The following is a 15,000-nucleotide window of genomic DNA, read 5'->3' as shown; positions in this document are numbered from 1 at the left end:
ACACACACACACACAAACATACAATCGCATGGCATAGGCTACTCATAACGCATCATCTCTACATTGTCAAGTCTATCGTCTATATTGCAGTTTGGTTGACACTTAAAATAATTTACTAAACTACAGTCACAGTCACAGCGAAACCGTGCAAACGTGGTGATTCAAGACAGCAGCAGTAGGGATGTGAGTACCTGTTCGATTTCTTGATTGCTGAAGTATTCCCCTGGAGTTTTCACCATGTTGACGACTTTAGCACCTGTTGAACCACAAATCGAGGCGCCACATTACAATAACGACTTATAATAAAAGCTAGTCCCAGAGTGCATAACAGATAATAAGACAGCTGCCCTACCCATTCTGTCAGCGATCTCCGCCACGCGCTCTCCCCAGATGCCGTTAACCGCCACCAGCACGGTCTCTCCCGGCTCCACCGTGTTGAACACGGCGCACTCCATGGCCGCGTGGCCCGAACCGCTCATGGCCAGCGTCATGTTGTTCTGTGTCTGGAAGACGTACTGGATTCCTTTCTTGATGTCGTTCATAATCTGCAAGACATCGACCACATGAGATTTGTCTCTGTTGCGAGGTAAGCATTATCACTCTCTGAACTTGAAAGCAGGTACTCAAGATTCTTGCACGGACTGTGCACCAGCAGCCAAATGCTGGTGCGTAATTGCAAAGTTGAAAAGGCACACCTAGTAACAGGAATACGCAATGTCTTTAGTTTGTTTGTTTGTTTGTTTGTTTGTTTGTTTGTTTACCTCGTACATCTCTGGGTGTAAGTGACCGATGATGGGTCTTCCTCCCGCTGCCAGGACACGCGGGGGGACATTGGAAGGGCCGGGCCCGAACAGGTACCGGAAAGGTGCCTCCAGAGGCCTCAGCATGCACGCGGGGGGAGGGATGGTGACGGAGGATGCCGGTCGGTTTTGAGAACATGATATTGCTGCCGGAGTGGTGCGCGCGAGTAGGGCTGTTTCGGCTGAGGCCTGCTGGACCAGCCGCGCGCCCCGGGAGATCAGAGCCCTGTGCATCATGTTCGGGTGCTCGCGCCTGTGCGTGCCTGTGCGAAGTGCACTCGCTGAAGAGGAGTTTTAAGTTTGGACTAACGGACGATACCCACCCCCAAACAGATCCTTTGACCTGTGGGCCACTTTAGGCCTTGCGTAACTGAATGTGACGCCGCCTGTTATAGTATTTCCCAAGAAAATCTTCACTTACTATAGTATTTCCCATAACATATTTCATATTTCATATAACATTTTCCTTTTCGGTATCATCTGCTATTCTGTAAGGACAGCCATACGCTGCCTCATTGTGGTGGAGTTTGTGGCAGCATCCCCCAATGTGAAACATAGGGCTTAAAGGTAGAGTATGTAACATTTTTAGATGTTTATTCCCAGACTTTTTGCGGTCTATTCACACGTTATCTTTTTCAAATTTACCACTGCCAACAATTTCTAGGTAGGCTACTCATGATGGCTTGGAAATGTACATTTTTCATCCATGAAAAGGTGGATCTTTTCCATGTCTGAATTACCAGTCATAGACATGTTTAGCTGGAGCACTTAGCTACTGTGCTATAGTCAAACCAGTCAATATTAATCAATGACTTATTAAATTATTATTAGTTATTATATAATTATATAAATATAAGTTATTATTAATTACTTTATTAAATATTCACAAAACATCACATTTTTTGTCATGTTACCCAGTACAGATCATTATTATTATTATTGTTGTTGTTGTTGTTGTTGTTGTTGTTGTTGTTTGTTGTTGTTGTTGCTATTACCCGCCCATATTATATGTTGCGCTAATAGCTAGAGATATACTCTTGAAGTAGTTATGTGCTAATGTACTACAAATAGGTCCAGTCTAACTATTTAGCACTATCTGACTGGACGATAGCCATTTTAATGTCACAAGCAACTTCACCAGTCTGTTCACTGTGAACTAAAATCATACATAATATGCTTTGATGTGTGTGTGTGTGTGTGTGTGTGTGTGTGTGTGTGTGTGTGTGTGTGTGTGTGTGTGTGTGTGTGTGTGTGGGTGTATTGATTGGATTGTCTGGTTAAAGAGGGGTGGTGAAAAGGATGAAACGAGAGAGGAGTTGACTGTTTGTACGAGTCTAGATTGGCCAGAGCATGTATTCAGAGTGATCCTCCCAGCTCTCTCTCTCTCTCTCTCTCTCTCTCTCTCTCTCTCTCTCTCTCTCTCTCTCTCTCTCTCTCTCTCTCTCTCTCTCTCTCTCTCTCTCTCTCTCTCTCTCGCTCTCTCTCTCTCTCTCACACACACACACACTCTCTCTCTCGTGGACACTCACTCTCTCTCTCTCTCTCTCTCTCTCTCTCTCTCTCTCTCTCTCTCTCTCTCTCTCTCTCTCACACACACACACACACACACACACACACACACACACACACACACACACACACACAGAGGTCTAGGTGTGACACAAGTACAAACCAGTCTGCCATCACTTGTTCCTATGGGCATGCGTCCAACTCCATCCACCCCCCAAAAACACACACGCACACACGTGTACAGGTCTAAACCAGTATTGCTACCAAAGTTGAACATTACCTTTTTAAAACCTTTCATACCCAAGCTTTTCTACCTCAAAAATAGAAGAGAGCGTAGAGGGAGAGAGAGGCAGAGGCTTGAAACAGCTTTTAGCTGGTCCAGGCTAATTATTATGTGAGCATCTGTCAAACGTGCAACTGTTGGTATGACAATATCATCACCTCTTTCTCGTGTTAATAAGACTAATGACTAACCCCCCCCCCCCAAACAAAAAAAACACTGTTCAATCTCGCTTTTTTTCTCTCAAATAGGGCCTACAAATACATTGCATGAGCAACACACACACACACACACACATATACAGTACACATACTGTACAGTACACAACCCCACACTCCAGGGCAAGGGCCGTGGCACATGAAGGTAGACTGGACAAAACAGGTGAAAACAAATTAAGCAAAATCAGCACAGTGACCCCCAATGGCTAACTTAACAGCACACATTAACTTCCGAGTGGCATCACATGGGCATGTTAGATCTTAGCATTATTAATATTAAACAACAGGAAACAACAATAGACTTGCACGTGTGCACATTTTGGGAGATGATATGTGCCTTGATAAGCCTTTGGGACACTGAATGTTCTTGACCTTGAACTTGACTTTGACCTTGACCAGCCAATCTCTCATGTAGCATGGGTCAATAATTTGGGCTAACGGTATTGGTCAAGTTGCTCATTTTGTTAGTCATTAGTCATTACCAATCAACTTACATGTAGAAACAAACACTCAAATGTCGTGCTTTTGCGTCACTGAAGCTTTATCTTTTTATTAACCACTACTGAGTGCAATAATATGTTTTGTTCAAAAGAGAACCATTCTGGAACCATGTGAATGTCACATAGCTGGAAAGTCCCTGTATTTTTAGACTACACATCCTTCTGATTTTTTTTCTTCTGAAGATTTTCATAGCTTCAAGCTTCAAGGCTTTCATAGCAGGGTAGGCCCTGGTGGTCCACCAATGGTGTCATAGTAGGATCATGACTGAGTGTCCATTACACTTCAATAATACAATTTTAATTTTAAGTATACCTGTTGGCTACTATCACCAAAACATGTAATAATCCTGAATAAACATAACACTCAGTAGGAAGGACATTGACAGAATCAAGCTGAAGAGTTGAGGTGTCCAAGACCTCATCAGCGTCATTTGTCATGGTGACTAGTGGAGTCCGGACACCATTTTTCTATGGACTTGGACTCAACTTGGACTCTCTATTAGATGGACTCTAACTTGTCTTGGATTTGGACACTGGTCTTGCCAAATTAGGCTTTGCATTCTCCCGAGTTGGTTTTAATTTGGTTTGGAACACTGGACCATCAGAGATTCTAAAGTGTCATGCATGTTGATTAGGCTACCTTCAAACTTTCATGTCATTGAAACTCATCCTTGTCATTGGCATTTGACTCTGATTTGGCTTGGACACAAATGTTTTTGGAGTCGGACTTTAACTTCTTTGGACTCCGACTTGTCTCGGACTTTACTAGTTTGGTCATGAACTTGTCAGACTCTACAGTACAAAGGTGGACTTGACTACAGCCCTCGTGGCTACTGTAGGCCAGTATAACAAAGAAAAAAACACGCACATCCGTCTCACAAGAGTTTTGGGGGCAGGACTAGTCACATGAAAAATGAAAATAAAGTCTGCACACCAAGCTCCCGTTTCTGTTATTTTAATGTGACGTTTCAGGCATCCTGCCCTTCATCAGACAGCCTCTAATCTCTTGATAGCCAAGGCAAGATTTCTGAAAAGGTGCACATGGAGGCAAATCGTATAGACATATCTGCTTTGAAAATGGCTGCCAGACAATGAGTTAATCATTTTCCTAAAATTTGATCTTGAATCTGATGACAGCATTGGATTCTCCACATATGAAAACATGATAATTAATGTCACATGCAAATGTATACTTCTAGATTTTGATTTGGCACCCTTCAATAACCTTTAATCAGGTGTAATACCAAAAATGATCATGTCTTTGCTGACTGCTGGATACTGGCCTCATCATACATGATAGCCAAACATGTTCACTTGCCTCACCCTCAGCGTCCGTTGAGAGGCGCGGCACTGGATTACATAATTTTGGGAGGATTGTGAGAGGTAGGTGGGTGGCATTGGAAGGATTTGGGTTATTCTTAAAGACTGGGTCGAATTTGGAAAGTAAATAAGGCAATCCAGGAAGTCTCCTTTGTATATCCACACCCTTTGCGCATTCCAATATGTGACCTTGCGTCCTCCACTTGTGCTCGTGGCCTCACGTTTTGCTGATGCCTCGCCTCAGTGGAGGAAACAATTAAGTTTCCCCGCTGTCAGCCTAACCAAAACAATTTTTGGGGGACTATTCTTCATTCACCATCCAGTTTGCAAATGAGAAAATGACTTTACAATTGAGCTTTCGTGAGATATTGAAATATAATGCTGTTGCCAGTGATGTCATCACAACGCATTACTTCCTGGTATGAGGTCACAAGCACAAGTGGAGGACGCAAGTGGAGGACACAAGTGGAGGACGCATATTGGAACGCACACCCTATGTGGCCTCTGATTAGTGAAGTGAAGTGAAGTGAAAGCCCACCTGTGAAACTCCCATTGTCATTGTGTCACAGCACTCCACAGCACACAAGTGCACACTGCACACAACAAAATCGCATTCATGTCTCACCCCTGCAAGGGTCATCTCCCAATGGCGCCCCAAGGGAGCAGTGCGGTACCATGCTCACTCATGTGGAGGATGGGACAGAGCAATGGATAATTACTTACCCTACCAACCTGACGGGTCAGCAGTCGAATTGGCAACCTTTGGCCTACAAGTCTGATGCCCTAACTGCTTACCTATGACTGTCCTGGTGGTGATTAAAATACCCTACTAAGAACAGCGTAATATATTCAACTGTGCAGAGATATTCAGTTATTTCTGCCACTCAAAACGAAAAGGCAACTTCTCAACTTCTCTACATCTCCTTGGACCTTTGTCGTCTTGTAACTTATCCAAGCCGTCATGGACAGCCTTTGTGTAGTAGTTCAAACTTCCAAAAAGTGTCCAGGACTCTTGCTGTATTTGCAAGATCATAGAAAAAGAAGAAGTGAGTAGAAATATAATGTTCTTCACTTACAATGCTGTTGACAATGGCAGAGGTGGAAAGTAACTAATTACTTTACTCGCGCTACTGTAATTGAGTAGCTTTTTTGTGTACTTGTACTTTTTAAACTACTTTTTAAAATTTGTAATTTTACTTTTACTTAAGTAACTTTTATTTCGAGTGATGTACTTCGGTACATTTTACAGCACAAGTGTTACTGAATAAAAAAAACAAACAAACAAAAAAAACCTCTAGAATTCTAGCCTAGTTTATAAAGAGTTGGCGCGTGCGACCTGTCTCTCACTCAAACGATGTTGGCTGACATGGAGGCTGACGATGGAGATTCACTTAACTCAGAGGAGAACAACATTAGCTGTTCTTCCTCTAACCCAGTGCACCCCTTGCACATCTAGAGGCATAAAACGCTGATTGTTAAAAAGTAACTTTTTACTTTTACTCAAAGTACATTTTAAATTATTTACTTTTTACTTTTACTTGAGTAGATTTTTTGACTGGTAAATTTACTCGTACTTGAGTATATTTTCAACAGAGTAACAGTACTTGTACTTGAGTACAATATTTTAGTACTCTTTCCACCTCTGGACAATGGTCCTTCCCTCCTCGCCAAGGGCCGGATTAACGCACAGGCTAGATATGACTGCAGCCTATGGGCCCCCACTTGCCAGGGGGGCCCTGATTAGAAAAAATTAAAAAAAATGGCTGAATTGAGACAAGATGCGGTATTGAAAAAAAAATAATCAGTCGTGTTGTGTACAGTTTTAAATCTGGTCAATACTCCTCTCCACAGTTGAAAGACATGTTATCCTTAATTCCTAGCTCGTAATTATGTTGCGAAATCGGCCTTCCAGGGGGACCCACAGTGACCTGTAGCCTAGGGACCCCTAACTATCTTAATCCGGCCCTGCTTCTCTCCTTCTCTCATTCCATCCTCTCTCATCTGGAGTCAAAAGTGACAAAAGCAAGTACCTGGTCAACTCTCTATCTTCCCTCATGTTTGAGTTAGAGCCCTTCAAAAGCAGATGGCCTTGAGTTCCACCCTACTGTACAAGGTCAGTCATGGTCAAAGTGCACATGCTCCTTTGAACCCTGAGGGGCTATTCATATAAACACCTGCCTGGAAGAATGGAGAGAAGGTGCCTGTTAGGGGTGTAAATCACAGCCCCCATGACAATACGATTCAATATCGATATCTTATTATTCGATGCGATGCGATTATTTTCGATACTTAAGAATGCCCTGCGATACGATACAATACGATTCGATTCGACTTTTTTCCAATTACTTTTCCACTTCTATTATGTTATGGAGCTAGGGCATTGGGCAGGGGCCAGCGATTCGATCATTTTCGATACTTAAGAATGCCCCACGATATGATACGATTCGATTCAATCGTCAGATTATATCGCGATATATCGATACATTTCGATTATTATTTACACCCCTAGTAGACTTGGAAGCAGACAAGCAGTGGAAGTGGAAGTGGAAGACATGGTCGCAGTCACAGAAGCCGTTTCTTACTGGTGCTACCCCCCACCCCAACCACCCTGCAAACAAACAACAAACAAACAAAATAAATATGTGCACTACAAATGTCTTTAGCTGCATGACTGTTATGTCTCTTCATAGGAGCACACACTTGTCTGAAATAACACACAGGTACTGTGGCTGTATGTGTTTTCTACCCCGACCTTACGTTTTGCAAATGTGGGTTTTGGGAAGCATTAACCCTCTGGTTGTGTTACGGTCAAAAATGACCGTTTTGAAACTTCATTCTTAAATAACTTCTCTATTTTTTATCATACACAAATTACACTTCATGATATCCTCCAGCTAACCTATTCAAATGGTCAAAATGAAATATGATGAAATTTCTAAAGAATTGTGGAAGATACACTAACGTGTTACATTCATGGTGTTTCGGTCAAAAATAACCGGACCATTAATTTACATCTCCCCAAGTTATATACAGTTATATTACATTCACTTTACTCTCATATTCTTTTTGTTATTCCTTTAAGAATGCAACCATATGTGCCACATTAGTATAGATAGTTGAAATACTTGAAAAAAGTAAAGGTGTTCCAAACGGCCTGACAGCCTCTGAGAGGCCCTAGACCCCAGAGGGTTAATAAAACGAATTGGTGCAAGATAAGAAAAAAAAGCCTACAAATCACTAAAACAAAGCAGAATAACATTTAAATCACATTGGAAATGTTTCAAAAGGACGTCCAAAAGGTATGAATCACAAAATATGTAAATCAGATTTTTAATCAATTTATTATTACCTTTTTTGTGTAGGCAGTCAATTTTGACCGTTAACACATGAACGTAACCATGTTTCTAACACAACCAGAGGGTTAAATCTATTCTCTTGCCGTCAGTAATGTGCACCAGCTGTAAATGTTATAATGCTATGCACCTGTTCATGCTATATGCACCAGTGAACATCCATCTACTTCCCCCCTGCATGGACGAGGCAAAGATTCGCTATGTGTGTGACAGGGAACTTCACTTAAATGATAGCATAAGGGACCTTCTGGAACTTATTCCATATGCCCATCAGTCCCCACCTTGATCATGGATAAGAGGCCTGGAATATTACATTTCATTTCATTTGGCTGACTATTTTATTCAAAGGGACTTAAAGATACATATAGGATAGTATCCTCAGAGCAATGTGGAGTCCAGTGCTTTGCTCACTTGTAACTCTCTGATTCCATGACAAACTCCCTGAGAGAGAGAGAGAGCGAGAGCGAGAGTGAGAGAGTTTGATGAATAGTTGTCTGTATTGTCTAAGAAAATACTTCCCCTTGTGACCAAACTTGGGAACTGCAGCTGTGCCAGAGCTTCCTGCCCCACCCCTCCCATCGCATCGCTCACCATCTGTCTCCCTGCTCTCATCACTGTTGCCTCCCCTCTCTCTATCATTCTCTCTCTGAATCCCTCCTTCTCTCTCTCTCTCCAGCTTCACATCCTTCTCTCTCACTCCCTTCATATCTCCCTCTCTCTCCCTCTTAACATTCTCTCTCATTCTCTGCTCTCAACACATCCCTCCCCCTCTGTCACCCCCCCCCTTCTCTCTCCTCCCATCCCTCTCTGCTTCCATCCACCTCTTTCCTGCTGATGTCATCAGCATCTCTGTGGCTCAGTCCATAGCTCTGCCTACTCTGCATCTCTGTCCGCCATGTTGTTTTTGCTGTGGTGATTCTGCACCGCGCGCACACACACACAGACACACAGACCCTCCCCATCTCTGACGTTGCGTACCAGGCCCCCCCTGGGTCTGTCAGCAAGGAAGGACACTGTGAGCCAGGCACAGCAACACACACACACACTCACTCTCTCTCACACACACACAGTCAATCATACACACACTGGATCGCGCATGCGCGTGCACAGGCAGCCAGTGGCGAGTGCACAGGAGAGGCCAGAGAGAAGCAGCGGAGCAGGGGATCGGCCGTGAGTCGCAGGCCCCCATCACAGAGCACCGAACCGGGAGAGGAGACCACTGACAGGCCCTGGTAAGACAACACCTCCATCCCATCACTCACCCATCCATCCATCCACAGGGCTCGGGAAAGGGGAAAGGGAGACTGAATCTGGGACGTGAATATGCCGCAGGTCTTTGGATGCCCGCATCCTCCATCATCTGGGATCACGGCAGATGCCTAGGTTGATGGACGGCGATGTGTGCTTGTGTGTGTGTATGTGTGTTTTTCTGTGTGTATAAAAATGTATTGTGTGATTATTTGCAATATGTTTTGGAATGCTAATTCTGATTTCAGGATTATTTGTCTATTTCTGAGTGCTGTTAGTGGTGTATTTTTGTTCAGCTTGATGTGTCGACAGCTGATGATGTGCTGTGTGTGTGTATGTGTAGCCTATGTGTTTGTGTGCGTGTGAGAGGGCTGTGGCCTGCCCTAGATGGCCATTTTGGTGATGTTTTTTTTTCCTGACAAACAGCAATAAATAGGCTATAGGACGCAATTAGGACTGATGTTATTGGCCTGGCCAGACAAGGTTATTTCCTCTGCGTACAAGCAATAATAGGTCATCCTATGCTGATTCTGCACTGACGACTTGAGATCAACGATTCTGCGAGGGTTACCGTTGCTTTTTTTTTGCGAAATTGAATGTTATTGTCAATCTGGCGTCAGTCTCGACGAAAATAGGATTTGTAGGCCAATGGCTATAGCCTATTGATGATCGTTAGGCTATGCGGTGACGCATTGTTTACATTGCGGTAGTTACTTCACTGGTAGCCTTGATATTAAATTAAAGGCTCACCATCCGAGCGGAAACAAACATCAAATCGACAGAGTAGGTTGCGCTTCGTTGATTGCCCCTTCTAATGATATGACTTTTGTTCTTAATGTGCAGATTTGCTTTATTTCTATGCGTGTGCTATTTTACCAGAGCATTTTCATCGACGGCGCCATTGTTTTTATAGTCAGTGCACCACGAATTAGGCTAACTGTGCTGGGGATTTCTAACGGCGTCCTAGTAGACAGACAGCAAAAATTCCGGCGGCTTTTCTTTGTATAGAAATGCGAAACGTATGAGTCAGCCGTTTTGGAGAACGGCAGTCGCGACTAAACGCAGGGCTAAATGCTTTCAGCGCATTGTTTTGCCAGCTGATGATGCACGCGCTCCAGTTTCTCGGAGCACGGCTTGCTACCCAACCCACAGCAGTAGACCGATACAGTGGCGCGGATGAAAAGCAGGGGTGCGTTCTGGCTGACACCTGCCGGCGTTGCGAAGAGAGAGAGGATGAACATACGTTTTCGAGCGTTTGTGTTTAGAATCAAGATGGCCGAGTAGGCCAGTTTATATAGGCTATTGTGTGTGTTTTCTAAACCTGATAGAAGGATACTCGCTGTTTGTGTTATTTTTTCATGGTGCAGTGAGCCGGACTGAAGTGAGGAGCGTGCAGTAGCTCAGCTGTGTTTTTCCACCGGATGCGCTCCGCAACGAGAGGGTGGCGCTAGTCTATCAGCACACCATTAACCGTAGGCCCATAGCCACTAACTACACTGCAGGTTTGCTGTTCTGTGGTGCAATTAGTAGCCTAATTTGCTGTGTGTAGGCCTATATTTTTGTAAATGTAATGATTTAATTAAACAAGCGTAGGCCTAACCTGATACACGAACACAAACACACACGCACACGCGCTCTCTCTCTCTCTCTCTCTCTCTCTCTCTCTCTCTCTCTCTCTCTCTCTCTCTCTCTCTCTCTCTCTCTCTCACTCTCTCTCTCACACACACACACACACACACACACACACACACACACACACACACACACACACACACACACACACAGTGCATTAGAACAGCCACTGTTGTCAGCTGAGGGCCAGTATGGATGCAGCATCAGACAAAGACTGTTCTGTCTCGGCTGCGTGTGGGCCTAGGCATTCTCTCCACAGGAAACACACACACAGAGAAGGCAGATAGCCATGCAATACTGACATGGCCATCAAAACATAATGCAGTGTGGGCACGACAGATGTTTAATTGTGTGTGTGTGTGTGTGTGTGTGTGTGTGTGTGTGTGTGTGTGTGTGTGTGTGTGTGCGTGCGCGCATGTCTGCGCGTGTGTGCGCTTATGCAAATGTCTCTGTCTTAGTAACATTGCTCAGTGTGGTGCAAAAATGAAAATTAACAACACGAATTCTGAAAAATTATACAAAAATAGTAATGACTGCTTGTGTTAGCAAATAATAACATGAGTTCACAGACTGTATCTTGCAGTCTTGAGATACAGTCGTTAACCCTAAGTAATTCTCTAAGTTTAGCCAATACACAGGTGTTTACGGTAACACTGTAAATCATGAGCAGTTGGATGGATCACAGCATGATTGTTGGGCCTACTGAAAAGATTATTAGGCCTATTTATTAGAATGTATAATATGTCATTTATATTGAAGTCTGTAATGAAAAAGATGCGGGGTGATGAGTAGGGTTCGGGGGTGGATGGTCGCTGTGTGGCCTGGGCAGCTAAGAATAGGCAAAGGTGAGGAGGTGGGTCTTCAGCTGCTTCTTGAAGGAGTCGATGAAGGTGACATCTCTGATGTGAAGAGGGAGAGCGTTCCATCTCTTGGGCGTACATTTTGAAGGCGGTTTCACCAATGTGCTTTGATGGTGGTAGTGGTGGGGGGGTCCTTAGCATCTTGGCATCTGTGGATCTGAGAGCTCAGGCAGGGGCATAAAAAGAGAGCATGTCAGAGATGTAACAGGGAGCAAGACCATTTATTGCCTTGAATAATGTCAGCAGAATTTTACAGTCAATTCTGTAGGAGACAGGCAGCCAATGTAGGCCGAAACGTTGTCACATTAAAAACTGTTTATTTAACTTGAGAGTGTGCGGCACTTCTCTCCTCCTGCAAGTGTATTTTCTGGTTGCCGGCACCTCTGTTTCTGGTGTGCGTTTTGCACCTCAACTCATCAGCCAATGTGGGCCTGCCAGAACAGGAGTGATTCCTTACTTACTTGCTTGTGTGTGTGTGTGTGTGTGTGTGTGTGTGTGTGTGTGTGTGTGTGTGTGTGTGTGTGTGTGTGTGTGTGTGTGTGTGTGTGTGTGTGATGACGGCATGCTTGAGTCATCACAATATTCAGTTCGTCAGCCATTAGGATACCGGTAAGCTAGGTCTGTGGTCTGTACTACGGCACCAGGGCCGACCCAAGCCTTTATGAGGCCCTAAGCAAAATTAAATTCGGGGCCCCCCATACCATTACTTACTCAGTATCATATGCTTCATAAGTAGGTCTGTACTACGGCACCAGGGCCGGCCAGAGCCTTTATGGGGCCCTAAGCAAAATTCAATTTGGGGCCCCCCATACCACCACTTACTCAGTATCACATGATTCATTAGCATCATTTACTTGTGAGGGGTAGGAGCTTAGGACATTGGTAGGCTGTCTGTAGATCATGCACTGCACTTCTTGGAGCGAAATGTCTCAATTCGAAAGCCATTTGTCACAAACGGATATCTTAGTTTGGCTTCAAAACTATTACTCTCATATTATATTCTGTGTTTATTGTAGGGTGTTTATAATTAAAAGTAGTTCATGAAAAATTACATTGTACTCACCATTATTGAGGTGTCCCCTGATATCTAATGGCTTCTGTTTACATTTTGACAGTAATTGGTAGGGTGAACATCGGTAAAGTGGGACGATTTTTGAAATTTCAGGTTCTCTGCCATTGTAGGCAAATGCCATTAGGCCTACATCACATGTCAAACTTTTATGTTATTTTCAAAATCTAGGGTGTCTTTAACAAAATTAAGCAGAAATTTTGGAAATATTTTCATCACAGAAGAAATTATTTTGCTTTAAACAGTTCTGGCCAAGTTCAGAATGAACTTCCTGACCACTGGTAGAGTGGGACATCGCTGCTTTTTACATTTCAATTTATTTATTACACAATTGACATGGATATTTAAGTTTGTTATATGTGCATTTATGTAAAAACTGTTTGTTTACATACATTTTGTTACCTTTATATGAAGAATTTGTTGCATAAACCTGTTTACATGCAACGCACCCATAAACCTGATACAGCATGCATATTACTACTGAAAAAGAGACTAATACAAGATTTTATTGGTAATTTTCTTATAATAAGCAATTATAAGCAACATTTTATTGAAATATAATACACTATTTGCTGTTTCACCATAAAAAATGTGCCCTGTCCCACTTTACCAATAGCCATTGGTAAAGTGGGACAGTGGAAAATGTGCCCCTAATTAAAATATTTTATTAAAAAAATTAATGAATTTTTAACTAGATGATACTTAATGAAGTCACCTTTCATATGAAAACAGTTGTTGAGGCCTAACATCAATTTTGAAAGTGCTAAGCCCTTAACATTATTGACCTCAGATTGCTATGTCATTTTCAAAATCGTAGTTTTTTTGGCTCAGCCTTTGAATGACATGTCATCACGCCCACCAGGAAGACATCACAACCACACTTAAAGGCCAACTTCCGATAAAACTCAGTTTTACTCACTCCTTTCGAAGATCGGACGGTCACCCCAAGTTAAACTCACTTGCAAGGCTCTCATAGCGGTGCGTCAACTCTCCTGGCTGTGTTTCCCGGTGTTTCCCAATTTACATAAATAATGCAGAGAAACGAGCGAATCACGAAAGCCTTTCTGTGTTTCGTCACGTCGAAAGAAGGCGTTGCCCACAAAGGTTTATATCGACCCATTTATCTAAAAACATGTCGAGTAATTTTTTTCTGCTTGTTTTCAAAACAAGCAACGTCTGGTGGCCCGAAACATAGCTTAGCTTAGCTATCAGCTGGTTGCTACTCTCAGGTACACACACAGCACAAAGCCTCATACATAAAGCCAACTCACTCTGGTTGCTCCGTGCCTGCAGCAAGCCTAGGGGTCGCTGTCGAAAGAGCACAGCCCTGAATGGAGCCTGCACGCCTCCGCTGGCGCCCCTATAGTGCAGTACCACCCGGGGAAGTGGCGACTCTGTTTGCCATTACATTCTCTCCAAGGACTGGAGGACTGAGCCAATCAGAGACGCGTTTCTTCGAGAGCAGGAGGAGTGAGCCAATCAGAGACGCATTTCCACGAGAAACACGGAACACTCTCTCGTTTCTCCACAAGCCACCTTGCCAGCTTGCAAAAACGTCTTGAAACAAAGCAACCAGCGCGTTTTTTAAAACAGGACCAACGCGTAACACATTCAATAACATTGGGGAACACGGCAGTTTTAATGAAAACGTTGAGAGGCGATCTTTAATATTATATTTTAAACATTACATGCTAGAGAAAATATATCCAAAAGATTTAATTGGCTACAGTAAAGCAATATGAAGATATTGATGATAAATGTTAACTGTCCCACTTTACCAGTTGTCCCACTTTACCAATGTTCACCCTACATGAGAAAGAAATATCTGACAAGGGAAAATGGTGGAGAGTTCATTTCTTACTGGAACTTTGCCGCTGACTGGGGCCCCCTGGTGGCATGGGGACCCTAAGCTATCACATAGTTCGCTTATGCCTTGTCCCCGCCCTGTACGGAACATCATTAACCAAAACCCTATTCATTTTTTTCATTCTACTCCTGTAGGTGGCTATTCCTGTCTACAACTCACCAACTCTTATACATACTTACATACACACCAGTGGGACCTCCCCACCTCACACACACTCTCACACACTAGTGGGGAGTCCCCCCCCACGGCCAGAGGAGAGGCAAGATGGCGGGGGCCTCGGTCAAGGTGGCGGTGCGGGTGCGGCCGTTCAACAACCGAGAGATCGGCAAGGAGAGCAAGTGCAT

The 15,000-nt window shown here is 43.6% G+C and overlaps 2 protein-coding genes across 2 annotated transcripts in view; one reads left to right on the top strand and one right to left on the bottom strand.

Annotated features, from left to right (window-relative positions):
* agxtb (alanine--glyoxylate and serine--pyruvate aminotransferase b) overlaps nucleotides 1–1,077 on the bottom strand; it is an 8,953-nt gene extending 7,876 nt beyond the window's left edge. The window contains exons 1-3 of the mRNA XM_063223411.1: nucleotides 762–1,077; nucleotides 353–545; nucleotides 192–256 (exon numbers count right to left, since the gene is read on the bottom strand). Of these exons, the coding sequence (XP_063079481.1) occupies nucleotides 192–256; nucleotides 353–545; nucleotides 762–1,037 (534 nt within the window). The 5' untranslated portion in view covers nucleotides 1,038–1,077. The remainder of the gene's footprint in view (nucleotides 1–191; nucleotides 257–352; nucleotides 546–761) is intronic.
* A 7,897-nt stretch (nucleotides 1,078–8,974) lies between these two features.
* The window catches only part of kif1ab (kinesin family member 1Ab), a 64,001-nt gene continuing 57,975 nt past the window's right edge, over nucleotides 8,975–15,000 (top strand). Inside the window, exons 1-2 of the mRNA XM_063223410.1 lie at nucleotides 8,975–9,212; nucleotides 14,791–15,000. The exon at nucleotides 14,791–15,000 is cut by the window's right edge and continues 26 nt beyond it. Coding sequence (XP_063079480.1) covers nucleotides 14,921–15,000 — 80 coding nt within the window. The 5' untranslated portion in view covers nucleotides 8,975–9,212; nucleotides 14,791–14,920. The remainder of the gene's footprint in view (nucleotides 9,213–14,790) is intronic.

This window comes from Engraulis encrasicolus, chromosome 18, assembly GCF_034702125.1.
Source record: "Engraulis encrasicolus isolate BLACKSEA-1 chromosome 18, IST_EnEncr_1.0, whole genome shotgun sequence".
NCBI classification, from domain to species: Eukaryota; Metazoa; Chordata; class Actinopteri; order Clupeiformes; family Engraulidae; genus Engraulis; species Engraulis encrasicolus.
The sequence above is the reverse complement of the archived record's forward strand: the minus strand, read 5'-3'. Positions and strand labels throughout refer to the sequence as shown.